The sequence below is a fragment of the Hyperoodon ampullatus genome (genome assembly GCF_949752795.1).
Source record: "Hyperoodon ampullatus genome assembly, chromosome: 14".
Lineage (NCBI taxonomy): Eukaryota > Metazoa > Chordata > Mammalia > Artiodactyla > Ziphiidae > Hyperoodon > Hyperoodon ampullatus.
The window spans coordinates 73,200,688-73,227,118 of record NC_136927.1 but is presented as its reverse complement, the minus strand read 5'-3'; the positions used below and the strand labels follow the sequence as shown (position 1 = coordinate 73,227,118).

The following is a 26,431-nucleotide window of genomic DNA, read 5'->3' as shown; positions in this document are numbered from 1 at the left end:
CTCCGGCTCCCACGCCCCGCGCGCGGCGCCCCCTCCCTCGGGCGGTGCCGATTGGCTGCGGCGGCGCCTCGAGCCCGCCCCTCGCGTCCGGCGATGGGCGCCGCGGGCCAGAGTGAGCTGCGCCGCCACAGCTGCTGCTGCCGCCGCCGCCGCCACCGCCGTTACCGCAGCCGCCGGGAGCACAGCGCGCCTCGGGTCCGCGGGCCGCCAGCTCCCGGCCCGCCTTCCGGCCCAGCCGCGCCCGCCAGCCCCGCCGCGGAGCCCCGGCCCGGCCTCGGGCCGCCGCCACCACGCCGCGCGCCGTACTCCGCGTCAAGAATGGGGCGGCCAAGCTGCCCAAGCCGGCCGCCGCCGCCGCCGCGGCCGAGGCGTCCGGCGCCGGTGCGGGCATGGAGCGCTCGCAGAGCCGCCTCAGCCTGTCCGCCTCCTTCGAGGCGCTCGCCATCTACTTCCCGTGCATGAACTCCTTCGACGACGAGGACGCGGGTAAGCGCGTGGCCCGCCCCCGACCCCTGGGGGGCGTCCCGGGAGCCAGATCCCGAGGCCCCCTCCCCGACCCGGTGCGCCCTAAGAGGTGGCCACTCTTTCCTCCCCACCCCCAATCCCAAGCACGCTCGGGGATGCGCCCCCAGGGTCTTCTTTCCCACCCACAGGACCTCAGATCTCTAGGATGTGGGGTCTCCTCGCCTCCCGCCGCCCCCAGGGACCCCTAGATCATCTGCATTCACCCCTTTTCCGCAAGTGGGCCCTTTGGGTCGCCTGGACTTAGCTCTCCCTACTCACCTGCGCCTACTGAATTCTCCCGGTCTTGTCCCTGGATCCGACCCGCCACCCTGCCCGAGCCTCTTGTATGTGCCCACTCCTCAAACCCCGGGGCTTTGGCCGCCTCACCCCCGGGGCTCCGACGCGCGCCCCCCCCCCCCATTGGAGGTCGCACGCAACCTTACCCCTCCATCTTTGTCTTGGCTGCATTCAGAGACTCCCTGCCCAAGACCCCCGCCCTGCGCCCAAGGCCTTGAGCGCCCCTGTTTGTCTCTCCTCCTCTTCCCCCAGTCCTTTAAGGACTGGGGCGGACCGCGAGGGGACCGGTCGGGTGACGGCCTTTCCTCTCGGTTCTTCCCGGCGGTTCCCCCAGGGAGGCGTAGGGCGGCACCGACTCTACACCTGCGCGCCCTCCGGAGTGTGCCCCTGACCCCGGGTGCTCTTGTGCCTGGAGTAGCCCTTCTAGGTGGGCTGAACCGGGCCACCATACAGAGGCCCGAACCTCAGGCTCCCAGGCCTGCGCGCAACCCCAGCCAGAGCCCAAGGGGCGGGGAAATGTAGGGAAAACAGCTCTTGGGGGCCCTGGGACCAGGCAGAGGAAACAGAAGGGCTTCAGATCTGGTTCTGCGGTGAGGAAGCGAAGCCACCAACAGGTGGGGTACCTAGAGGGCTTGGGTGAGAGTTCCCCAAAGAGTGCCAGATTGGGAGTTGGAATGAGGTTCCAGTCTTGCTTCTCTCCGTATTAGCCATGACCTTGAGCAAGTCATGCCACCCCTAGCCTCCATATCCCGATCTGTAAAATGGGATGACAGTACCTCAGACATAAAGGTAAAGTTAAAAGTGTTTTGTAAGCTGAAAATCTGAGAGTATTTTAATTCAATGAGGGGATGAAAGGGAGAGGGGTGTGTGTGGTGGGGAGGAGTAAAATGGTTTCATGGACGCTTTTGAGAACTTGATGAAAATATGGACAAGTTCTCCAAAAAATACACATAGGCACCATCCAAAAATTTTTGTCCACAGTTTTAGGGAGTTCATGGGCCCTGCTTAAGACTCTCTGCCTGCAGGGACCCTTATCTGGTCAGCCTGTTATCTGATAAGCCTTGGATGGAACGGTGGGTGATGGGTGCTCATGTCTTTCTGCTGGAGCAGGAGGCAGGTGGGGAGAAAGGGAGAAGGTTCTCCAGAAGAAAGTGTTGGCTGAGTGAATGAATGGGGCTATGTGAGGCTGACCCCTGACAGACCGGTCTTGCTGTTGACCTGGAGATGGAGGTGGAGTAAAGATGGTTACCGCAGAGCCATTTTACAGAATCCCCATTTTACAGAAAAAATAACTGAGGTTCAGAGGCTTAACTTCCCCCGTGATGCAGCTGAGGGTGGATGTATTATTATTCTGGACAAGGCAAGGTGAGGAGGGGTGGAGGGGTTCTCCTAACCCAGTGGCCTCCTCTGGAGCAAAATCCGGGAGAGGAAGTCCCGGCTAGCGTGGGGGCTTGGGGAGGGAGCCCCACCTGCCTCGGTGAGCTGGCTCCCCCACGCCTCACTTGACGTTCAAGGACGCTCCTGAAGTTCCAGCAGGCCACTTGGGTCTCGAGAGGCAAGGTGCATCAGTGGCAGGGACAGTTGGGTTTTTCTTCAAAGTCATGCTCCATGTCATGGTTCAGATGCCTTGGTTATTATTGTTGGTTGCTGGTGACTTGCTTTGGTTTCACGTGAGTCAGAATAGATAACTTCATGGAATATTAGAGATTTTTAAAGGTCACTATTTTTTTTTTCCAGCGGGTTTCTTCAAATTCTTAAGTTTTTCACTTGGAGCACCTAGAAATCATCTTGTCCGACCCTTTTTCGCCCCCAAATTGTTGTGTGTGTGTATTTGTGTGAATGTATGCATGTGTGTGAGATTGAAGCCCCAGTGTGTGTGTGTGTGTGTGTGTGTGTGTGTGTGTGTGTGTGTGTGTGTAACCCAAGGTCACCCAGTGAGGCAGGCACTCAGCCAAGACAAAAATCAGGTTTCTGGTTCTCTTTCCAGTAAAACACTAGCCCTCTCTCTGAAAGAGGATTTTTTAAAAAGTCAAATCTCACTGTGTAGAAAATGGTTCCCAGGTGAAGAGGTCCCAGGGAGCGGCTGTCAGCCAAGAGTTTGGTTTGGGCATCTCATGCTCACTGTCTGTTCATCTTCAGGGATGCTTCGAGTTTGGGAGCGGCGGGGAGAAAGTGAAGTTTCCTTTAGGGAAGGCTAATGAGTGTCTGGTGAAAATCGGAAGTAGGGAACGTTGTCTTGGTGCTTAATTTCTCTTGTTCTTCTCAAAGTCATTAATTTTCTCCTAAAAAAAAAGAAGCTCCTTGGATTTATTCTTTTAGAACGGCACCACCCTGAACTAATTTCGAAAAGCAGTTTGAACATATCTCAGATACTGGACAGAGACTGCTCCGGTTGCAGGGCTGTCAGAATTGGCGTTGCTTTACCTTTCTCTTCTTTGCTCCCTCCCTCACCAGTTTTGTGCCCCTCTGTCCCCGATGACTCAGAAGCGTCCCTGATGGGCCTCTGGCTCATCTGGGTGCCTCCCCTTTGTTGCTGCTTCTGACTCCTGTCCAATGCACCTTTTTCATCAACCGGATTGACTCAGAGCCATCTTCAGGGCTTACATGCCACCCTTCAGCTGGTTTCCTGAGAAGCTGTATGAGGAGGAGACTTTCATTAGCCTTAACTGGGCCACAGCACTTTCCTGCCTCCGGCTTGGGAGCCTTGGACATTTTGTCAGCAAAGGAAGCGGCCCCTTCCACCCCTTTCTAGCCACCCTGCGGTTCAGGAAGCTGGTCATGGCAGATTCCTAGAATTCCTCCCAAGGAGCATCTTCCATTGTGCACTCTGAACCCATTACTTCCACTGCTTTTGCCCCTTTGCACAAAGATGCTGAGGCTTTAGAGAGGCATGCTCTCGGGAGGCATTTTTTGTGTCTGTGTCTTCATGGCTCAGCCTTGCTGGTGCTGGCTTTATCATTGAGGAGGGGTGGGGCAGGGAGGAGTTAGACACGTGACCTCTGCTCTTCCACATCTATGTTGTTGGTTGCTGGTGACTTGGAGGAAGAAAATAATAGCATGGACTCCAGAGGGTCAACATTTTTTAAATGATTACCTTTCTCTAAGTATCCTCCTAGGCAGGCACTTTCAATATTGTTTTCTTTCCTCACAGCAATTCTATACAATTAACATTTAACATTCCCCATTTTCAGATGAGAAAACTGAGGCACAGAGAGAATATTCTTCAAGGTCACTGAGCCGGGAAATGAGGGTGGTAGGATTTGAACTTGAGCAGTCTGACTCAGGCATCTATGCTGTTGATTATTATGCTGTTTGTGCTACGAAAAGGGCTTAGTACAGTACCTGGCACTAGATAGGCTCTCAATACCTGTTAGCTCTTATCTTTCTTATTACCAAGTAAGACTTATTTCTGAGCATGACTGTAAAAAAGAATCTGTGGGTTTGAGGAGGGGGGGTAGCCTGGTTCTCAAAATGTTGGCTTTTATAATTTTAATAAGCTGATTTTATTGCACTGTTGTAGCTATTAAGGCAGAGTTGGGCCCTTCTTCTTGGAGGGGGTTTAAAGATGGGATCTGGGGGACTTGCGTGTGGAACAAGAGGGTGAGGAGCACCTAGCTCCCCATTTCCCTGTTCTCTTTAACAGTTAATTTTCATGACATCTACAGTCCCAGTCCTGACACTCTGCCTTGGGGCACAGCTGGGGAGCAAGAGTGTCTTCAGTATCCAGCAAATGCCAAAGGGCGTTGTTATATCAGGGTCTGGAATTGAGGATGGTGTCCCTGAGTCTGACCAAGTGGTTTTGGCGTCCAGTTCTCCCCCACCCGCCCGGGAGAGGGGCGGAGAAGCTGGAGCAGCCAGCTCCGATTTGCCCATAGGATGCTTCGATCCAGCGCAAGGAGGAAGTTGCCATGGCAACACGGGCCGGCTACCGGTCCCTCTCCTAGCAGTTCGGGCCACATTTCTGGGCTGGAAAGCCCTTCGTGGTACTGCCTTCTTCCGCTCAGACCAAATCTGGTGGGTGGGCTGGCATGGTGGATGGGTCCCACAGACTAGTGCTAAAGCCCACTCCCCTTGTTTTTGGACGGAGGGGAAATGGAGGGGGCTGTCTGAGTTACTTCTCCTGGCTCGTGGGGTGGAGATACTCCTGTCTTGCCAGACAGATCTCAACAGGGGTCATGAGAGCTCCAAATCCCGCCCCACCCCAGGCACCTGGAATGACCCCGCTGGAATCCCCCCTCCCTTCCCCAATTTCCTCCTTTGGGCAAGGTTTTCTTTCCCAGACCAAGTGCTAACTTTCGTCCTTGAAATTTGACCTGAGCTTTTTCTGGGAAACAAAATGTCCTGCTCTCCCATCCCTTCCCCCTGAGATGGTGGGAACAGAGTACTTCAGCCCTAAAGGGGGGCTGGGGCTGGGTGGATAAGGGGGAGTGGTGAGGGGGAAGGCCTTAAAATACCCTTCAGGATTAGGGCCACTTGAGGGCATGAGGTGGAGGCTTTGGAGCCTCCACTCCCACCCTCGTCCCTAGGGCAGGCCACTTCCTGTCCCCCCTCTGCCCCTCTCCCTAATTTACCACCAAGCACTGTAATCTCCTCTCTGGGCTGGGAATTGGGCAGAACTCTGCAGATAACCGAGGCATAGTAAAGAATCGAACCAGTTGTTCCCATCGTTCAAGTTGTGGGTGTGTGAGTGTGGACCCAAAGTACTTTATCTTAAATTACTCTGAAAGAAGTATTTCAGAAAAATTGGGTGACGGGGAGTCATCCCTTCCCCCATTACACAGATCACTGGCCTGTGGATCTGCTCTGATGCAGTTTGAGCTCTTTCCTAAAATTCTCTCTCTCTCTGGCACCCTCTCTTCCTTGTCCCCAAGCCGCCAGACTCATGGCTTCAGCTTCCTTGGCTTTTGCAGCTGCCAGAGGCCCACCTGGTTCTGTTTGGTGGGAAGGGGAAAGGAGGGGCCCATTCCCCTCCTCTCCCTTGGAGAACTAGGCTCTGCCTTCCTCCCCGCCCACCTCCATCCCAGAGGCCGAGCCTGCTCTTAACTAACGGAAGGCGGAGTGAGGGCAGGGCGGGCAGGGCGGGGGAGAGCAGACCGCAGGCCAGCTGACCCTCCCTCCCACCTCAGGGCCTTTCTTTAACGTTGCCTCTTCTGACATCTCTTCATTGTGGCCTTAACAACCATCGCTTCAGCCTTTCTTTTAAGAATTGTTGGAAAGGCACCAGTTTGGGAGGACGTGCTCAGAAGGGTGCAGACATCTCCCCCACTGTAATCTGTGTACCGCCCCCCACCCCCCCAACCCCGACGATGTTTTCCAGTCAAGCCCACTGTCTTACTGTCAGAGCTCCAGTTCCAAACCCCACACCCAGTCCCTTGGAATGACCGACTGGAATTCTCTCCTTCTCACACCCAGTTCACTCCATGGGGCTTGGATTCGACTCCACTTTGGTGCTAGGGCCTCAGGCAAGTCCTGGGCCTCAGTTTCCCCATCTTGAAAAGGATTAATTATCCTTGTCTGAGCATCTCTTGGGGTTGTAAGAATAAAATGATCAGGAGGCTTGTTTGGCTGTGCTCAGTGCTTTCCATAATCTTAGTGAATCTTATAGCAGCCAAAAGGAGTAGCAGCTGTTGCCGATGTACCCATTTTGCAGATGAGGAAAAGCCAGGCAGCTTGGTGTCTGTTTAGTGACTTTTTTGGGTTTCATGGTGGTGATTCAAACCCAGGCGTGTTTGACTCCAGAGACCACCCTCTGCCTCGTGGCCTGAAATGAGATTCCTGGTGGGAACGGGCAGTGTAAGCCCCAGGGGCTGTGCTTGGGCTGTCAAAACAGCCACTGACAAAGGCCAGGGTGTGAGGGCCTGTTCACATCCAGATGCATCCCTCCAGGGTCTGCCATCCCACTGCATTCCACCCCAGCCCACTGGAGTGCCTTCCTGGCCATCAGTTCCTGGATGATCCCCATCAGAGGGCTGTCTGGCCTCCTTGAAGAATCCAGTTGTCTGCCCTGGCCCTGGGGGCTGAGCCATCACCTGCCTCTCCAGACCGATGTAGGCCAGTGCTGGATTATATTTAACGCTGTGCTATTTCCACTTGACAGCTCCAGAGAGCCGTCCCCCCTCCCCTTTTCTCCTTCCTTCCCCCTCCCCTTCTGATTCACTCGGAAACTGACAAGGCTGATGTCAGCGCCTTATTCTTAGCCCCCGTAATTGTAACTGCATTTAGCAGTGCGCACTTCATTAACAGTTTCTGCGAGGGGGCAGTGAGATGACTGCGTGGCTGGGCAGGGACACGGGTTGGGGTGGGGAGGGGGCAGCTGCTGCAGGGACCCTGGCCAGCTGCCTCTTCTGAATGGACCAGCTGGGCAGGTTCCAGGCCTGGCTTTCCAAGACTAGCAGTCTTGGAAGGCCCCTTGGAGAGCATCTAGTCCACTCTCCTCATTAGGCAGGGAGGGAAACTGAGGCTCAGTGAGGCAAAGCAGCTTGCCAAGGTCACGTGTTAAGGATCCAGGGCTCTGGCCTTTGAGTCTAGGTTTTCTTCTTTGGTATTATTCATTCAGCTAATATTTAATTAGCTGCTCAGTGCCAAACAGCATTCTAGGTGCTGGGGCTATATCGGGCGAACAAGGCAGACACAGTTTCTGCGCTCACGGAGTTATGTTCTGAGGTGGAGGAGACAGACAGTAAGCAGGAAAGCAATTAAACAATAAATAATTTCAGATTGTGTTAAGTGAAATGAAAATAAGACAGGTTGATGGGATAGGAGATAACATTAAGTAAGACAGTCAGGAAAGGCTCACTGGGGAGGTGACATTTGAGTTGTGACCTAAATGACAGAGCCAGTAATGGGAGTATGAGGGGATCTAGGCAGAGGCAACAGCTGGTGCAAAGGCCCTGAGGTCAGCGCGGAGTTTGGGTGTTTAGGGAAGAGAAAGCAGACCAGCGTGGTTAGACTGCATGAGGGGAAACGAGGTCAGAGAAGTAAGCTGGGGGCAGATCACTCAGCCTGGTGGACGATGATAAGGAATATCAGGTGGGGAAACTGAAGTTCAGATTGGGAATGGAAAAGACCCCCAGCTGGGTAAAGACAGAGGCCGAGAACTCCCGAATCCCTGTCTTTTTAGTCCCTTAGACACAGGTGGCTGTGCCTTTAAGTGCATCACGTGGCTTCCTTTCACATTGTAGCTGGTAGTGTGGAGTCTGGGAAGGGCTTTTTCTGCCCCCCCTGCCTGCCCCTCTCTCCTCGACTCTCACCCGACCCAGCTGTATAGCTTCTCAGGGTGACGTAGCTGTGAGACTCTGGGGAGCTTTCGTGGTGGGACAGAAAGAACATGGCTTTGGAATCCAACACACCTGAATTTTTATCCTGCCTCTGCTGCTTCTAAATTGTGTGACCTTGGGCAAGTGGCTTCAACTCTTCCGGGGCTCAATTTCCTCATCTGTAAAAGGGGGGCATAATAATAACAAGTTCTTCAAAGGGTTATTGTGAGTAATAAATTGATATAATGCACAAAACACACCTACCCCAGAGCCGGGCATGTGGAACTAAGATTTCCTCAGTTATAAGGACTAATGAGATCGTGGGTTTAATGCTGGGCACGTAGTAGATGCTCAGTTAGAGGTTACTGCTGCAATTGTGGTTGTTACTGTTGGTTTTAATGGGTCAGAATCATCGAGGGGGCTTGTTAAAACATAAATTGCTGGGCCTCACCCCAGAGTTTCTCATTCCATCTGGGGCGGGGTCTGAAAATCTCATTTCTTTTTTTTTTTCCCCAAATATTTATTTATTTGGTTGCACCAAGTCTTAGTTGTGGCTCACTGGCTCCTTAGTTGCAAGCACATGGCCTCCTTAGTTGTGGCATGCGAACTCTTAGTTGCAGCGTGCGTGTGGGATCTAGTTCCCTGACCAGGGATTGAACCTGGGTCCCCTGCGTTGGGAGCACAGAGTCCTATCCACTGCGCCACTAGGGAGGTCCCCTGGAAATCTCATTTCTAACAAGTTCCCAGGTGATGCTGATACTGGTCCAGGGAGCCTACTTTGAGAATCACTGGGTTAGAGAAAAAGCTGGAGAGAAATGAAGGGTTCTTCTCAACTTGGGATGCCTCCTGGCTACCTGTGTTTTAGATGCTGGGGACATTGGGTACCAAATTCAGGACCCGGGTTTAGTCTTCAGGCACTCATGTTTCCATCACATGGTCTCGGATCAAATGAGCCTCAGCTGCTGCCCTGCTTTGCACTGGGTTTAATGTGAAGGACCCCATCAATCCTTTTGGACATCATCTGTATAAATGATAAATGAGTTGACATGAATAACACATCAGACCATAATATCCTTTTGTGGAATATTGAGGGGCTCAGGTCTAGCACCTTCTACCGAAGGGAACAGGACGCGGTCCTTTTCCTGCATTGGGGAAAGGCAGGACTATGTGTTAAAACCAGGAGGTTCATTTGAGGACAGGTCTCTGCTGGGAAAAAGTAAATCAAAGGGACCATCAATGTTAAGGGGCAAAATGCTGGGAAATGCTACCAAGAGACTTTACTGAGTCAGTTTATTTAGATGTTTCTAAGAAAGGGGTTGCTGGTAATTTTCTAGGGAAGGTTGAGATTTTGCTTAGATTGGAGGCGTGGGGGACAAACCATATGATGTGATAAGATTCCCATCCAGTCCCTTAAAATTCAGAGTCTGAAGATACAGGCATTTACAAATACATTCCCGGTGGGACTTGTCCTCAACTGATGGGAAACACTTCTCCAAGAGGGTTGGCTCAGGATAGCAAAAGAGCACAGACTTTGGAGGGCCCCAAACCTGGGTTGAATCTCTGCCACCTACTAGCTGTGTCTCTTGATTATGATACGTAACTATTCTGGGCCTCAGCCTCGTGCTTCGTAAAATGGAGTGAATAACTCTACCCTGTGAGAAGTAGAGATAATGCATGTGTGAGGCATAGAAGGCGTCCAGGACATGGCAGCGCTGCCTTTCCTGCTATTGTAGACTTCCTGGGTGCAGGAAGTGTGGGATGGTGGGAGCGCATTGCCTGCGTTTGGGACTCCTGGCTCGGGTCTGGACAGCTGGTGCTTGCTCTGTGCCCAGTGGGGCCTGAGAGCCTGCATTAGGAGTCAGGAGAAGAGGTCTCCGTTCAGCTGCCAAATCTCAGCATCTCCTCCGGCCGCTTCCCTTTGTCTTTTGGGCCTCAGGATCCCCATTTACACAGTGAGGTGTCTAGTGGGCTTGGTTTAGATACAACCAGAGTCTCCCAGAAAACAGGGGGCACTTGTCCAAGCCCCCATCTCCTCCTTTGGATTTGTCCCCTGCTCCTCTGCCTCTATGGTCGTTTTCATCCCCAGAGCATCCCCTCCTGCCAAAGTTTCTAGCTGATCCTTGGCTGATTGGTCATTGAACACTTTTTAAAAGAATAAGTATTATTTGGATTAAGTAAATATATGCAGTTGGTACCACTTTTTGTGTGTGTGTGTGTGTGTGTGTGTGTGTGTGTGTGTGTGTGTGTGTGGTACGCAGGCCTTTCACTGTTGTGGCCTCTCCCGTTGTGGAGCACAGGCTCCGGATGCGCAGGCTCAGTGGCCATGGCTCAGGGGCCCAGCCGCTCTGCGGCATGTGGGATCTTCCCGGACCGGGACACGAACCCGTGTCCCCTCATCAGCAGGCAGACTCTCAACCACTGCGCTACCAGGGAAGCCCCATGGTACAACATTTTAGAAGCATGAAAAATATCCAATTAAAAGGGCCCCAGACACCTCCGTCTTCTGGGTCTCCTGTCCCCTCTCCAGGACAAACACTGTTTCTAGCTCTCACAACCCTTTATGCTGCTGTTACTGACAGTAACATGTTCTGTGGTGAAAAGCCAAACAGCACAAAGGACACCCAAGAAAACATCAGTCTCCCTCACACCTCAGCCACCTAATCCCACTCCCACAAACCACCAGTATGGTCTTTTAGGCTACCAGTTTTTTCTTTATTTTCCAGTTAGTAAATTCTTATTAAGCACTTATGGTGGTGCCCAGTCCTGTGAGGATTCAAGAGTAGTCAGATTATACCAGGCGGTATAGCACAGTGGTGGTTATGATACGCACTCCACAGCTAGATGGCCTGGGTTTGAATCCTGGCTTTGCCACTCATTGGCTGTGTGACCTTGAGCAAGTGACTTAACTTCTCTGAGCCTCAGTCTCCTCAACTGTGAAATGGGCCCATAATAGCCCCTCCCTGCCTTGAAGGTGTCAGGAGGATTAAATGAGTAAGTATTTGTGACATGCTTTGTAGAGAGCCCGAATACAGTAGAAGTGTGTTCAGAGTATTAGCTATTACTGTCTCAGAGCGCTTAAGCCAGAAGTCTCTCTGAAGTCCTCTAGCATCTTTAGCGGAGGCCCAGAGAGGGATCTCATGGTTTGCTCAAAGCTTCACAGCAGGTCTCTGGTAAAACCAGGAGTAGAACTGATGTTTCTGGACTCCCAGTCAGGGCCTCTTCCTCTCCCAGGTGACCCAAGTGGCTACTTTGCACCCTATTGGCACCTGAGGCTTCAATTCCATACCCTGCATTTCCAGTACTTGGTGTCCCTGAGAAATGCCGCTTGGAGTCGCCTTGGGAGTGGGTGGGAGGATATGTCACTAATTGGGGCCTGTAATGGAAATTAATTAGTTCCTCAGCAAGTGTCGAGAAACATCTCTCATCTGCCTGGGCCCAACACCGAGACTGGACCAGGTGCCTTGGGGGCCCACCCAGACCCAGGCCAACCCACCCCCGAACCATCTGGCCCCTGGAAGCTGCAGCCACTTCTCTCTAGCTTCTGTTGGGTATGCTGGGTCCTGGGAGAGGGACCCCCAAACTGGGAAGCCTGGCCCTGATGGGAATTGGGTGGGTGCTAAGAGGGAGGGAGAAATTAACATGTGTAGTATTCTTAGACTCCTCCCAGCGGTCTTCAACTTGAAAAGAATATAGAAGATGGGAGAATTCTCTCCTGTTCCCACTGTCTTAGTTTGAGATGTGGATTCTTGTGCAGGTGATATGCTATGCAGTGCTGTCAGGTGAGACTGGGATGCAGGATGGGCAGGAAAAGAAGCAGCTAACGATGGGCACTCAGCCACGGGCTAGCCTCAGCCTGACCCATGGGAAACTCTAGAGGGCGGATGGTGTCACAGAGTTGACTGGCCTTCTGGACTCCCGTATCAGTCAGTCATGGGCTGTGGACAGTCCCCCCGGGGCGGCGGGGGAGCGGAGACATAACTTTTGGGGCAAGGCAGCTCCCATCAGCTAAGAGCAGCTCTCCAAAGAAGGGGCAGCTGTGAGCTGGAATTGCAGAAACTCGCAGCAGCTGTGAGATGGGTGTCCTGCTTGGTAAAGGGGCTCTGGCTGGGCTGGGTCCACCCACCTGCTGTCTGGGAACTTCTGGCGACAGAGTTAGGAGAGCAGGTGTGGCCAGCTCTGTGCTGGGTAGTGCCCACCCCTATTACAGGTCACCCTCTCCATGGTCCCACAAGGTGTGCGTGGTCATTACGTTAGGTGGGGCTGGAGGAATCGAGTGTCCAGAGGGACTCCTGGCTTGGCCAAGGTCAAATTGGTGAAAGGTAGGTCAGGGCTGCAAACCCGAGCCTGCCTCCAACACTTGTGGTCTTTCCAGCATTCTGTGCTGCATTTAATTTTTTTCATGAATATATGTGTGTATTTCATGCTTCCTGGTGGGTTTCTTTCCAGGTACCTCTTTTTTTTAAAAAATTTATTTATTTTTGGCTGCGTTGGGTCTTCGTTGCTGCACGTGGGCTTTCTCTAGTTGCAGCGAGCGGGGGGCTACTTCTCGTTGCGGTGGCTTCTCGTTGCAGAGCACGGGCTCTAGAGCACAGGCTAGTAGTTGTGGCACACGGGCTTAGTTGTTCCGCGGCATGTGGGATCTTCCGGGACCAGGGCTTGAACCTGTGTCGCCTGCATTGGCAGGCGGATTCTTAACCACTGCGCCACCAGGGAAGTCCCCTAGGTACCTTTGGAAGGTGTCTATCTTGGTTTTCTGTTTTGTACCTTGCAAACATAAAGACCTTTGGGCCTGACAGGTGTTTGCCTATTTGAGCTCACCTGATCCTCATGGAAAATTGGCTTTGTTTCCAGAGAGATGGGCAGGGGACCTGACTGACAGACTCCTTGAGGTGAAAAGTTAAGGGGTAGCTGCTTTGTCATGGCATGAGCCCTGAATTTGTCATAAGAAAACCTGGATTTGAGACCCCATTTCTGCCCATTTGTCAGCTGAGTGACCCTGGGCAGGTCTCTTCGAGCCTTGCTTTTCTTCTTTAGGTGAACAAGTCCACAGCTATAAGCCTCGGGTAGCCTGGCAGGTGTGCTAATGATACTGCATATAGCAAGGACCTGGCAAGGCTTTGACTGGGTTGGGGTGGGGAGTCCAAAACCAGACCTGAGGGACTTCCCTGGCGGTCCAGTGGTCAGGACTCCGTGCTTCCACTGCTGGGGGCCCGGGTTCCATACCTGGTCAGGGAACTAATATCCTGCAAGCCGCGTGGCGTGGCAAAAAACAACAACAACAAAACAAAAAAAAACCCAGAGCTGACCTCTGTAGCGTGTGCGTGGGAACCGTGTCAGATCAGGGCCCATCTGTGAAATGGGAACAGTGACGTTTGTCTTCCTGTCCTAGCTTGGGCTCCCCACGAAACAAGGATTTGAGTACAAGTATTAGGTTGAACCACAGGAAACTGCCATTTTTAGGAGTCAAAGCAGTCAGATAGCAGTTGTACGTGGTTCATATGGTTTCCGAAGGTGATGGATGAAACTCCAGGAGGGGAATGAGAAGGTCACTTGGGGAAACAGTGTGTTATCAGCCAAGTTATTATCGGTGTGTTATCACCCCGGACCGAGGGCAACCGCGTTGAGTCTTCCTGGGGGCTCTGGGAGACTGTAGAACAGGGCTTGGCAAACTTCTGTAAAGGGCCAGACCCTGGATGTTTTAGTCTTTATGGGTCATAAGGTCACTTTCCCAACCGCTGGATTACACAGTTGGAGGGCAGCCACCGACAATGTATAAATGGATGGGTGGTGCTGTGTTCTAACAAAACTTTATTGACAAAAATAGGCAGTGAGCTGGGTTTAGCCCATGGGCCCTAGTTTGCAGACCCCCTGAGTAGAACATGTACCTCCGTTATCCTACCCAGGAGTGAGGGAGCTGGGGTGCTTATACACCCGCTCCCATCAGTCACTGGTTGAAGGCCAAGGGTGGGGATGGGGATGGAGTGGGGGCAGGGAGTTGTCTGTTGCCCTTGGCCAAGAGAAACAGGCGCTGGCCGCAGGAGGTCAGGCCATCAGTCACTGAAATGCTAAAGGGATGTGGGACAGGGGATGGCTCCTGCCAGCTCAGAGGCCTGACTGTGTGTGGAGAGTGTACCTGAGAGGAAAGTGACAGGATGAACAGGAAAATGAGTTTGGGGTAGGGCCAGATGATCTAATTTCGCATTTCTAGCCTTTTCAGCCAGTTGTTACTTCCAGGCAAAACCCGGCTCCTCCATTCTTGGCAGGCTTGTTCGAATTTTCTGCTTCCTGTACCTCTGCTTGGGCAATTTCATCTTCTGGGATGCCCCCACCTTCCCCCTCAGGGCTCCGATGCCACTTCCTCCAGGAAGCACACCTCTCTTCTCTCAGGCAGAGTTGATTGTTCCTCCTGGGCATTCACATGGCACTCTGAGCTTCTCTCCTCTCTCTCTAGCAGTTGCAAAGTCTGGCTGACATCACTTTTCACTGCCACACTGAGAGCCCCTCCAGGCCAGGGACTGTGATTCTCTGCTGCATCCCACCCAGGGGAGCACTGATTTGGGAAAGGTGAAGCCGAACCCCAAAGCTTCCCAGACTCTCTCCCTCCCCCTTCTTTCCTCCCTCTCTCTCTTTCTTCTCCAGTAGCTGCTGATGACCCGAGACAAGCCCAGTCTTTGCCCTCATGGAGCTTACAGTCTGGTGGGAGGGGTTAGACATTCGACAACCCAAAGGAACAACTAATAATTTGAATATTACTGTGCTTAGTGCCACACAAGTCAAGTGCAGGGTGCCGGGGGAGGCTGGAGCTGGAAGAACTGACCTGGGGGAGAGGAGGGGAGGAGACAGCGAAGCTGAGACTTAAGGGATGAGTGGAGTTGGCCAAATGAAGGCGGGGGAGTGGCGGAGTGAGACAGGATGCCATGGCTCTGAGAGCACGGACTTGGGGTCAGTTATGGGAGTTGGGGGGTGGAAATCTTGGATTCTCTCAAGTCTTTGTGGCCGTCTCCCCCTCCCCTCATCTGTCTGTCTTCTTCCTCTCTCTCTCATTCTCTCTCTCGCACATACACACATACACGCATGCACACGGATGGAAATATTGACCATAATTACTTCTGCGGGGCAGAATTCTGGGTAGTTTTTGTTTTCTAGTTTGCACTCCTTTGGTATTTTCCAAATTTTCTACAGTGGACAAGTCATGGCAAAAATTGAAGTCTTCAGCATCCGGAGACCACACTCCCACTGGTAGTTGTGTGACCTTGACCACGTTGTTTAATCACTCCTGCTTCTGTCTCTCTCTATAAGATGAGGACAGGGATGGTTAACACACGGTACCCATCACATTCTGACACTTCACCTCCCTTAACTCATCAGAGCTTCACAACTACTCCGTGGGGCAGGTGCTGTCACTATCCCTGTTTTATAGATGGGGAAACAGGCATGGAGAGGTTAAGTACATTGCTCAAGGTCACACAGTAAGAGACAGAAGTAGGATTGAAACCCAGATGTCTGACTCCAGAGTCTGAGCTTACCCACTTGGCTCTACTGCCTGCCTCCCAGGGTCAGGATGATAATCAGAAGACACCTGTCAAGCCCTTAGCACAGTGCCTGGCACACAGTTAGTGCTCTGTAGATATTAGTTCTTGTTATTATTAGCAGCTGTGCAAAGGCCCTGGGGTAGGAAAGGCACATGGTGTTTTGAAGGCACATGTGGTTAGTGAAGCAGCAGGACTGGGTCATACTAGGTCTTTAAAGTCAAGAATCTTGGATTTGAGCTTAAGGACAGTTGAGTTGGACCCTGTTGGGTTTTTAGCAGGGAAGTGACAGACTCAGATCTGGGGTTTACAAAGACCTCTCTGGTTGTGGATGAGAAGAATGGGACCAGGAGGCCCAGGGATGGCTCCCTTTGTTATAGTGACTCTTCCCAAATGGGTCGGACCATCCCAACATTGACTCCTCAGACCCTGGCAGGGATGGTGTTTTGCTGTCTAGGCTGGCTGTGTGGGCTAGAGCACAAGACACGGAAGTCAGGAGTGTGTCACCAGGCAGGTCTGCTGGTGCGGCGAGGCTGGGAAGTGCCAGTTTGAAGGCAGGAACAAATTACTCTCCAGGAGATGAGGCCGGGCCAGTTCCTGTCATGTTACGTTATTAAATTTGTAATCTTCATTCTAATACTTCCCAGCAGTGAATAAGAACCAAATTTAAAATGGTGACTTTACATTTCTGGAATGAAGCTCTTTGTCAGGAACTCTTGAAACCCATAATTTTTCTCCAGAGGTGAATGTCTACATCCTTTAAAAATAATTAAAATAAAAAAATAATAAAACCACTCTTTAGTTAAAGGTTGGGTTTGAAGGTTTGTCTGCAGCCCAATCCTGGCAAGAATTGAGAGTGGGGTCTGTATGTCTCCAGCCCCAGAAAAGGCTCAAAGTAGGGCTGGGCCTGCAGATGCCCTGCGCCTCCCAAGGTCCCACGTACCTGGACCCCCCTTTCTAGGCCATGTTCCGGGTACGTGGGACCCTCCCAGACATCTGCGTTTCAATCCTACTTCTGTCTCTTACTGTGTGATCTTGAGCAATGCACTTAACCTCTCCATGCCTGTTTCCCCATCTATAATAAACCCCTAAATCTGGGCCTTGCTAGGGAAGAAAGGTGGGAGAAGCCGCATGCCCACCTCACCCGCAAGTCTGTTGATTTGTAGGTTTTTTCTTTTTTATCGTTTTTGGCCGCGCCAGACAGCAGGCGGGATTTTAGTTCCCCGAACAGGGATCAGACCTGTGCCCCCTGCAGTGGAAGCGCAGAGTCTTAACCACTGGACTGCCAGGGAAGTCCAGAATCTGATGATTTGTGAAAGGGTTTGGTAAAAAATTAGACCGCAGTCTTTAGGAGGATTGCCCCGTGTCAGGCTGTGATGAGTTTTCTCATGACCCATTTGGTGGGCAGTAGACCCGGCTGCTGGTGGAACCATGGGCTGTGTCATTCCTGCCTTTACACTTAGCAAGAAGGGCCCTGATCTGGGGTCACCAGCACTACTGGGCTGATCTCCAGCCCTCCTCACTGGGTGAGGAATCTATGGGGCAGTGGGGACATGCCCACCTGGACCCCCCTTTCTAGGCCATGTTCCGGGTACATGGGACCCTGGAATTCCCTGTTCAAACGGCCCTGAGTCAGCATCTGGGGTCTGTCCAGACCCCTTCTCTAGGCCCCTCCTCCATCACGGGTGTCCTGATACGTGGCCCCAAAGTAGCTGTTTGTGGAGGTGAGAACAGAACACACATGTACAGAGTGGGCCCCTGGATTTGCGGGGGTGGGGAGGAAGGGAAGGGATGGGCTACAGCTGAGGGCCTGTATTCAGAGCCTCTCTCCATATTCAGCCGTGGAACTCAGAGGATTCTAAATTTGAACCTGTCCTGGCCTTCAAGGTCATTATGAAGGCATATTTGTCAGAATGGAAGAATAGAACATGTTTTATGTAAGAGCCTGATTTATAACTTTTAAACATTTAGAATAAGTATGACGGCCTCCATTGTACTTTTGCCCTGGGCCCTCCACTGTTGGGTGGGGACTTTGCATCATCCTTTGAACTGAGAGTGAGAGCCGCCCAGGGATGGCTCTTCCCCTCGTGATCCCACATGTGGGCTCTGGTGCACATGGCTCGTATGGCATGTTTGTGCTAGCCTCACCCCCACCCCAGGTGACTGAATTTAAATGGTACCTCCTGTAAAAGGATGAATTAGAAAAAGACCCATGGGGTGTACCGCCTGGCCAGTGAAAACAGGCTATGTTTCCACCCACCTCAATTGGGCACCTTTGTGCAGGTAGCAACCTGTCCAATAGTTCACAGGGTCCCATGGACCTGAACCAGAGAGGGGCCTTGAGCAAGACCACCAGGGAAAGTGCTGATACTCTGGTGTCCCAAGATGATCATTAAAGTCATTTCACATTTTCAATAATCATCCTTATCATGACAGCAAATGTTTATTTTGTGTTTCTCACATGCCGGGTACTCTGAGCACTTTATCTGGATTATCCTATCAAAACATCAGAATACGAAGGGGGTACAACTGTCATGCCCATTGCACACGTTAGGAAACTGAGGCTCAGAGAAGAGACGCTCGCCTTTGCCTCAGGGTCATTCAGCAGTAAGGTCAAATGCAGGTCTGCCTGAGCCCATGAATCTATGGGCCTAACCACTGCTCTGCACTGCCCTTCCTCATTTTAAAGTGTTATTTATGCAGTCAGCGTATTTACTGACCCCCTACTCCAATGTGCTGGATGCTGAGGTAGGTGTGGAGTAAGACGGGGGCCTCCCGCAGCCAAGGAGGAGAGACAAACAGAGCAGATAACTGGGTGACCCCATTGAGCCGGGGGTGCTGAGTACAGCCTTGAAGGGTGAGAAGCTGTTTACGAGGCTGGAGTGGAAGGGGGGAGGGAGGTGCTTCAGACCCCTGGGGGTTCTGTGTGGTCAAGGAAGAGTGTCCTGAGGTTTATGGATGCCTTGTGGGTAGGTGCATTAAGAGATGGGTGTGGGTCTACAAAACAGAAATAAGAGTCACAGATGTAGAGAACAAATTTATGGTTACCAGGGGGTAAGGGAGGGAGGGATAAATTGGAAGATTGGGGTTGACATATACACGCTACTACATATAACATAGTGAACTAATAAGGACCTACTGTATAGCACAGGGAGCTCTATTCAGTACTCTGTAATGACCTATATGGGAACAGAATCTAAAAAAGAGTGGATGTATGTATATGTATAACTGATTCACTTTGCTGTACACCTGAAACTAACACAACACTGTAAATCAACTATCCTCCAGTAAAAATTAAAAAAAAAAACCAGATGGGTGTGGGGAGGAGGTGGGGTCAGGAACGGGGGGTGGCAGGTTGGGAAAGGCTCTGGAGCTGTGGCCAGGACCTGGCCCTTCTTGAAGGCCAGAGCTGCGTCATCCTCTTCAGGCATCTGCTGCGACGAGTGGTACTTAACCAGTCTACCCACCAGCACCATCCTTTTCAGAGTCGGAAAAGCGAGATTGCAAGGGGAGTGAAGGGTCCTTTGGTGCATTTCTGGCCGGGTTGGGTTTGGAACCCAGGCCTCTGAGCCCTCCCAGGCTGTAGTCTAGTCCCTTCACGAGCCGGGAGAGTGGGAGAGTTAGAGAGTCACTCCTGATCATTTTAGTTTCTTAAAACAATCTTGTGCTTTCACAAGTTTCAAACGCTTGTACAGTTATTCTAGCTTGCATTTTCTGAGCATATGCCGCGTTCCCGGTGCTGTGCTCAGATTTCGTGTGTGTTACCTTGGCTAGTCCTCAGAGTGAGCCTCTGGGGGGGGGGGTCCTGTTGTTGCTGTTCCCATTTTACAGATGAAGAAATGAAGGACCTCTCCCAAGGTCGCCCACACAGCAAATGGCAGAGCCAGTTTCCTTGAGCCTAACCTTCTCAGGCTATGCTCTGCGTACCCAAACTTTGGGAAAATGCAGAGAAAGCACACAGAAAGAAAATTAAAATGACTCCAATTCTATATAATCCAAGAGCAGAATGTTTAACCATTGGGGCTGTTTCTCTCCAGTTGTGTGTGTCTGTATGTGTGCAGGAATGCGTGTTTAAACCAAGGCAGGGTCACGCTGTGATACTGTTTTGTAAACCAAAGCCACTATTTAAGAATCACCTTAAAAGGACCTTCACCGCCTGGTCTCTACAGGGACACTGATTTCTAGGATCAGGTCTAGAATTGCATCAGACTTGCCAAGGCAGGACCAGGGACAGCACCAGGCAGCTCCCTGGAATAGCCACGGTTCATTTTTTCCCCCTGCTTTCCGCTCCTGTTCTTGTAAAAAAAAATAATAAAATAAATTTAAAAACTGACAGACCTACCCAGGATTTTATTCCATGCCTGGCCCGGCATTTAAATGCAAGAAGCAGAAGGCTTGCGAACTATAAATAGACCCGGCTGCTTCTGAACAGTGGCAGGGAGAATTTGTAGGTCCTGTTTCCTCCGAACCTGGTGACCTGGATTACTTCCTTCCTGCAGCGGTTGCTTTCCTCTCTGTCTCGTCTGCCCGTCCTTTGTGGAGCTGAGCAAGTCCCTCTCTGCAAATGCTTGGTGACTGTCTACACTGGGCCTAGGTCCTGAGCGAGCCACCACCAGCCCCATCACAGCCTGGGGTAGCAGGGGTGGACGTGGACACACATGTCCACAAGTGAAAATCTCGTCATTGGAGAAGCCCACAGAGGGGTCCCTAGTTCTGGGAGTCAGGAGAGGCTTCCCGGAGGAGAGGATGCTGAAGCTGGAAAAGGGAAAGAGGACACAGGGAACCCTGGGAAGGGGTGGCCTGGGAGAAGGAGTCTATGGGGCCGTGGGTGTAATGCTTGGCACAGAGCAAGTTTTTGTGGTTACTAAGCGATCATACGTTTCTTGAGGGCATATCCTGGGTTCCTTTGGTGGCTCCCATGGCTTCTAGGATCCAGCAATGCTGAGTACAGAGGCTACTCAGCATTTCACTAGCCCAGTGATTCTTCACCTGCTCTGCCCATGCTCTTCCATCTGCAACCAGGATCCTGAGCGACTCAATTAAAAACCTCAGCTGGGGGCTTCCCTGGTGGTGCAGTGGTTGGGAGTCCGCCTGCCGATGCAGGGGACACGGGTTCATGCCCCGGTCTGGGAGGATCCCACATGCCGCGGAGCGGCTGGGCCCGTGAGCCATGGCTGCTGAGCCTGCGCATCCGGAGCCTGTGCTCCACAGCAGGAGAGGCCACAACAGTGAGAGGCCCGCGTACCGCAAAAAAAAAAAAAAAAAAAAAAACCTTAGCTGGAACCTGGAAATCTACTTCTTCACTAGCTCCCCAGTTGATTCTGATGTTCCACCTCATTTGGGATTCGCGGTGCTGACCCAGGCTCCCATCTGGGGACCATGCCTCAGACCCCCAGTCCAGTGGGGGTCCACCCTCGGATGACAGTGAAGGGAGCTCATACCCTCTCGGGGCAGTTCCTTCCATTGACAGAGAAGCTCGACTGCAGAAAGGCCTCCTCCCCTTGTGCCGAGTCACCATCACCATTAATCCTAACACAGCAATGATATGGAAAATGTAATTCGTACAGTCCTTTGTTGTCTACAAAGTACTTATATAATTCGAGAGGCGATAGATTTTAAATTCAGACAGACCTGCATTTAAACCCTGCCCCCCCCTTTTTTTGTCCTACCCTGTTGGCTGTGTCCTTAAACAAATGACTTCTCCGTGTCTCAGTGCTTGTATCTTAAATGGGAATAATAATAGTACTTACCTCTCAGGTCATTGGGAGAATTGAGTAACATGCATGCTACAGGCTCAGTACAGTAGTCAAGCACTTACTCCATAATAGTTTATTATTATCATTATTACTGCTACTACTGTTACATAAAATATTTACATGGTAAATTCAACATCCAAGAGGTTTTTATTGAGCGCTGAATGTGTACCCTATAGATGATGAGCTACATCGTCAAAAAGTTCTCACTAAATGACAGTCATTATTGTCAGTATTATTAGGATGATTTGAGCCTTGCAGAGTTGGAGTGGGTGGTAAAATCACCCACCTTTTACGGATAGGAAGATGAAACTTAGAGAGTTAAGGGGTTTCTAAAGCCTCCTCAGCTGATAAGAGATGGGATGGGAATTTAATCCATGTCTTCCGTCTAATCCTCTTCTTTTCTCCCACCTTCAGTAGGCTTTTGGAACAGTCAATTGTGAAGGAAGGAAGGAAGGAAGGATGGGAAGGAGGGAGACATATTACAGGGTTAAGGGGCTCCTCCAGCCTTAGCCCCCGTGGTTTTCTCCACGGCTGGCAGGTCCGCGAGGTCCTTTCTCTTCTCTCCCTCCACGATGTTCCACCTGGGAAATCCAGCTTTGTTGCATTTGAGCATCTTGCAGGCATAAAAGAGTCCTCGGGGAGCACTGTGTGGCCGGGCAGCTCAGCACGCTTCCCCCAGACTGGTTTTGCAGCCGGAGTGCGGTTTAGGTCTTCTGATCTGCTCTGGCAGCTGCGGGTGTCATTGACACCTTGTCCACTGTCTGCAGCCCCCACTCCACCCTGAGTCACTGCCCGGTACCCACACCAACAGATTTGTTGGGTCCAGGGCTTGCCCTGGCTGGCTGCAGAATGCCCCCTGCTTTCAGTCTCCTTCCTGTCCCAGGAGAGCGAGCAGGTGCTTCAGCCACTGAGTTCTCTCTCCCAGGGAACTGGCCGTTCAGCTGGATCTCTCTCCACTGGATAGAAGGCCCCGTCCCCGTTAGAGAAACTGCAGACTTCAACAAGGCAATGGGAATTGTTGTAGCTAGCAGAGGGTTCCTGTAACCAGACATACGGGCGGGTTCCTTGCTGGCAAGGCGGGTCCCAAGCCAATGGCTCTCATGTCTTTTATTCTGTACAAGATGTCGACTTAAGCTTCCCTCTTACAAGCCTTTCTGAGCTTGCTCTCTCCCTTGCACAACTTCATCTGCCCTATTTCCGTCTCCCTTTCCATTCACTTCAGTAATCAGGCAAATCTCATTTCTAATAGCCTCTGACGGTAGGAAAATGCTAGGTTGAGGGTCAAGAGACCAAATTCAAGACCACTGCTGTCTGATAGAAATTTCTGCGATGGAATGTTCTGTTTCTGCGCTGTCCAAAATGGCAGGCACTAGCCACATGTGGCTGTTCAGCACTTTAACGTGGTTAGTGCAACAGTGGAACCAAATTCTGAATTTTTAAAAATTGTAATTAATTTAAGTGGTCGCATGTGGCTCGTGGCTACTATATTGGGCAATACAGCTCTAGACCCTGCTCTAAATATACTGAGCTCTGAGACCTTGAGCACGTTTCTTGTCCTCTCTGGGAAGATGAGGGGTGCAATTCGGGAATCCAGAAGGAGGCTGTCTGGAATAGAGACTGAGGTCAGGGGTCAGCTACAACTGGAGTAGCTTCCAGTTCTGCCAGATACCAACATGTGATCTTGGGCAAGTCACTTAACCTCTCTGTGCTTCAGCGTCCCCATTTGTAAATGGGGCATAGTAACAATCACCTCACAGTGTTAAATGAAATACCACGAATCTCTTAAGTGCCTCACTCCCAGCAGGCTCTTGACAAATTGTAGAAGTAGGAACACATGTTCTCCTCCTGCCTCTTTGGACAACTCTGACAATTCTTGCTTTAGCTACAAATGTATATAACATGCTTCCTTTTGGGACCAGAAGTCATCACCTTGACCTCTTGAAATTATATACAAGTTGTGTCATTGTGCATCTATTTTTTTTTTTCTGGAGAAAACCAGAATTTTTTAAAAAGAGAGATAAACAGCTTTCAAAAGATTTGTAGAAGAGTCCAAAAGGTTTAAAAACTCAGAGAAGGAAGGAAACTGGTACTCACTCACAGGCCCTGGGCAACAGGGCTGGTAAGATCAGAAGACATCAGACTCTGGCCCCAGACTGCCAGCATTCCGGTTCAAGCCCTGTCACCTCCAAGATGCATAAACCTTGTTGAACTTCAGCTTCCCCATCTGTAAAATGGGGGTAACATAGGAGCTATTTCATGGGTTGTTGTGGGGATCAAATAAATGAGTCCATGTTAATTGTGTAGCATAGCACACAGCACACAGCCAGTGCCCGGTGCATGCTAGCTGCTTTATCAGCAGCAGCATCGTCGTCATCACCATCATTTCCATCCACCGTGTGCCAGGCTTGATGCAAAGTGTGTTCGTCTCCCCAGGTCTGTGCTTTCTCACCTGCCGCGTCATCTCAGACTTCATCTCAGACCGCTCCCCTTGCACATTCTGCTCCAGCGGCTCTGGCCTCCTTGTTAGTCAGACATACCAGATGTAAATCCGCTTGGGGTCTGTATGTTTGTGTCCTCAGTGTTGGGAGCACTTTCCCCCCAGATATCCAGGTGGCTCATTTCTTTACCTCCTTCACGCAGCATGGTGACACCTTCCTGACCTCGGTCTAAGACCAAAACACCCACCCCTGCACCCATCACCTTCTAACACCTGCTGTGTCTTCACGTATTTGTGCACTTTGGTGTTTGCTTGCCTCCCCTGGATCGGAGCTTCAGGAGGACAGATGGTTTCCCTTATTTTTGTTCCCTGCTTTAGCTCCAGTGCTTAGAGCAGTACTTGACATATAGAAGGTGCTCAGAAAAATGCTTGGCGAATGAGTGAATGAGCGAATGAATCTCTTTCTGCCTGAGGTAGGCTCCTGTGGGATCCTCACACCCCAGGCGATGTCTCCTGGGTAATATGTCCAATCAATAAATATTCCCTGTGCGAACCCTCCTCCGTGCCAGCTTATTCTCTGTGCCAGGGATAGAAGGATGCAGAACACCCCAGCTCTTGAAGAAGAACTCATAGGCCTGAGGGTGGGGGCGGGGTGACCACAGCCATGTCCTCTTCCAAGCGCTTACTGCAGGTGTAACTACCAAACTGCCCTGCCATCCTGTCTGTGGTCTGTCTTCCACCCTAGACTGGAAAGGCTCAGTGGACAAGGACCCCCATCTGCCTTGCTCGATGCTGTGTCCTCAGCAGTAGTACCAGGCCCAGCACGTGTATGTGGACTGGATGCATGACTGAACAGGATACAGGGTGTGGTGGGATAGGAACTGGCAGAGGGTCTGTGGTTGTACCAAGGAAGGGCGGAGCTGTGGAGGGGCTCACATGGGAGGTGAGGAACTTTCCCCGGTCCCTTGGCAGCTTGCCTTGACCTTCACTTGGCTAATGATGGAGCATCTTGGGAGGATGGGAGGGTGGTGGCTTCCCCTCCCTCAGGAGGCTGGGTGGCCCGCCGCAGCCCTTCTGTATTTCAGCTTCTGCCTGCGCCTCTGTCCTTGGAGTTAAAAATAACCAAAGATGAGAGTGCAAGGACACACTGTCCTTCTTTGCTGTGAAGCAGGGATTCTGCTACCTCGTCTCAAAGGGGGCTGCAGGGTGGCAGGTTTGAGAAGCCAGCGGCTTAAAGAATTATCCCTTTCTGCTCCCTTGAGGACAAGCACAGACCTCACTTTCCCCAATCTGGGATGACTCTAAATGAATTATGGAATGTCACAGCTAGAAGGGCTCTCCAGCCTCCAGGTAGGCTGGTTACCTGGCAGGAATCCCATAGCCCTCCAGACCTGGGACCTTGGCAGACATTACCAATCAATTAAGCACCCCCCCCCTTGCCTGGGACCATGGCAGGCATCACCAATCAATCACAGCACCCTTTTCTGCCAAATCCAGACATAATCTAAGAATTCTTAACACGGGATATTTTAGGCAACAGCTACCAGAGTTGGCATAAAAAGAGAAAACCTGTTTATCATCGTAATCTAGTCCAGTCCCCTCATGGTGGGGAAACGGAAGCTCAGAGAGGTGCAGACACTTGTCTGATTTTACACTGCAGGTCCATAGTGGAGCTAGGACCAGACCCAGGAGTCCTAACTCCGCTGGGACTTTTTTCCCTCTGTCCCCTGCTGCATCCTCTTTTCCATGAGAACTAAGGTTTGTCCAAAGGAAGGGTTTTTTAACCCATGGACTGCAAGCCTCAAAATTTTATACAACGTACTGTGTGACAGGTACTTTTCTAAGGAAGTGAGAATAGCTTCCATCAGCTGCCCAAGAGTATCCTTGCACAACCAAGAAAGGCAAAGAAATCAGAAAAGAGAGTGAGTGGAATGGGTTAGCGTCTTGCCACTCAGAGTGTGGGCTGCAGACCGGCAGCATCAACCTCACCTAGGAGTTGTTAGAAATACAGACTCTCAGGCCCCACCCAGACCTACTGAATCATAATCTGCATTTTAACCAGATCCCCAGGTGATTCATTTGCATATTAAAGTTTGAGGAGCACAGGGCTGGAATTGGGAAGTGTAGCCTTTGGTTTCCTGAAAGTGTATGGAGTACTTGCTGAGTGCCAGGCACCCTTGCCAGTCTACAAGAGGACCATGGTCCTTGCTCTTATTTGAGGGAGCAGAAAGAAACCTAGGCTTCTTAGCCACGATGGGGCCCAGCTGCTCTGCAGCTCAGCTAAGGCCAGATCAAAGGAGGGATTTGTTTAAACTGTTCGAAGGTAAAGGATGGAACTTCCATCCAGCGAATATGAGACCCCAGCGTGCATTAAGCGAGTGTGTGGGGAGGTTCTCGCCTGGAAAGCGTTAGGTGGGTGCTGGGGTAGCTGGTCTCCTGTGCAGTGGTGCTGAGAGGGACTGGTTTTTGAGCAGTCATGGGATTTGGATGAGTTGAGTGGCAACCGAGAAGGTATGCTGCTTGAGGCCAGCTTCACCAGCAGCCTCTGGTGCCGAGAGCTACTCATCTAAGGTAGGTTTGCTCTCATCAGGAATGGTGCCAGGTGGCTCCAGCTGGTACCAATGGGTCTCAGGTGATCCTGGCTAGTTCTTC

At 51.4% G+C, this 26,431-nt stretch overlaps 1 protein-coding gene across 2 annotated transcripts in view; it reads left to right on the top strand.

Annotated features, from left to right (window-relative positions):
• Positions 1 to 389: 389 nt before the first annotated feature.
• The window catches only part of RIMS4 (regulating synaptic membrane exocytosis 4), a gene marked incomplete at both ends in the record, with an annotated part of 62,332 nt that continues 36,290 nt past the window's right edge, over positions 390 to 26,431 (top strand). For both annotated transcript variants that reach the window (XM_079720189.1, XM_079720188.1), the window contains one exon: positions 390 to 486. In XM_079720189.1, the coding sequence (XP_079576315.1) occupies positions 390 to 486 (97 nt within the window). The remainder of the gene's footprint in view (positions 487 to 26,431) is intronic.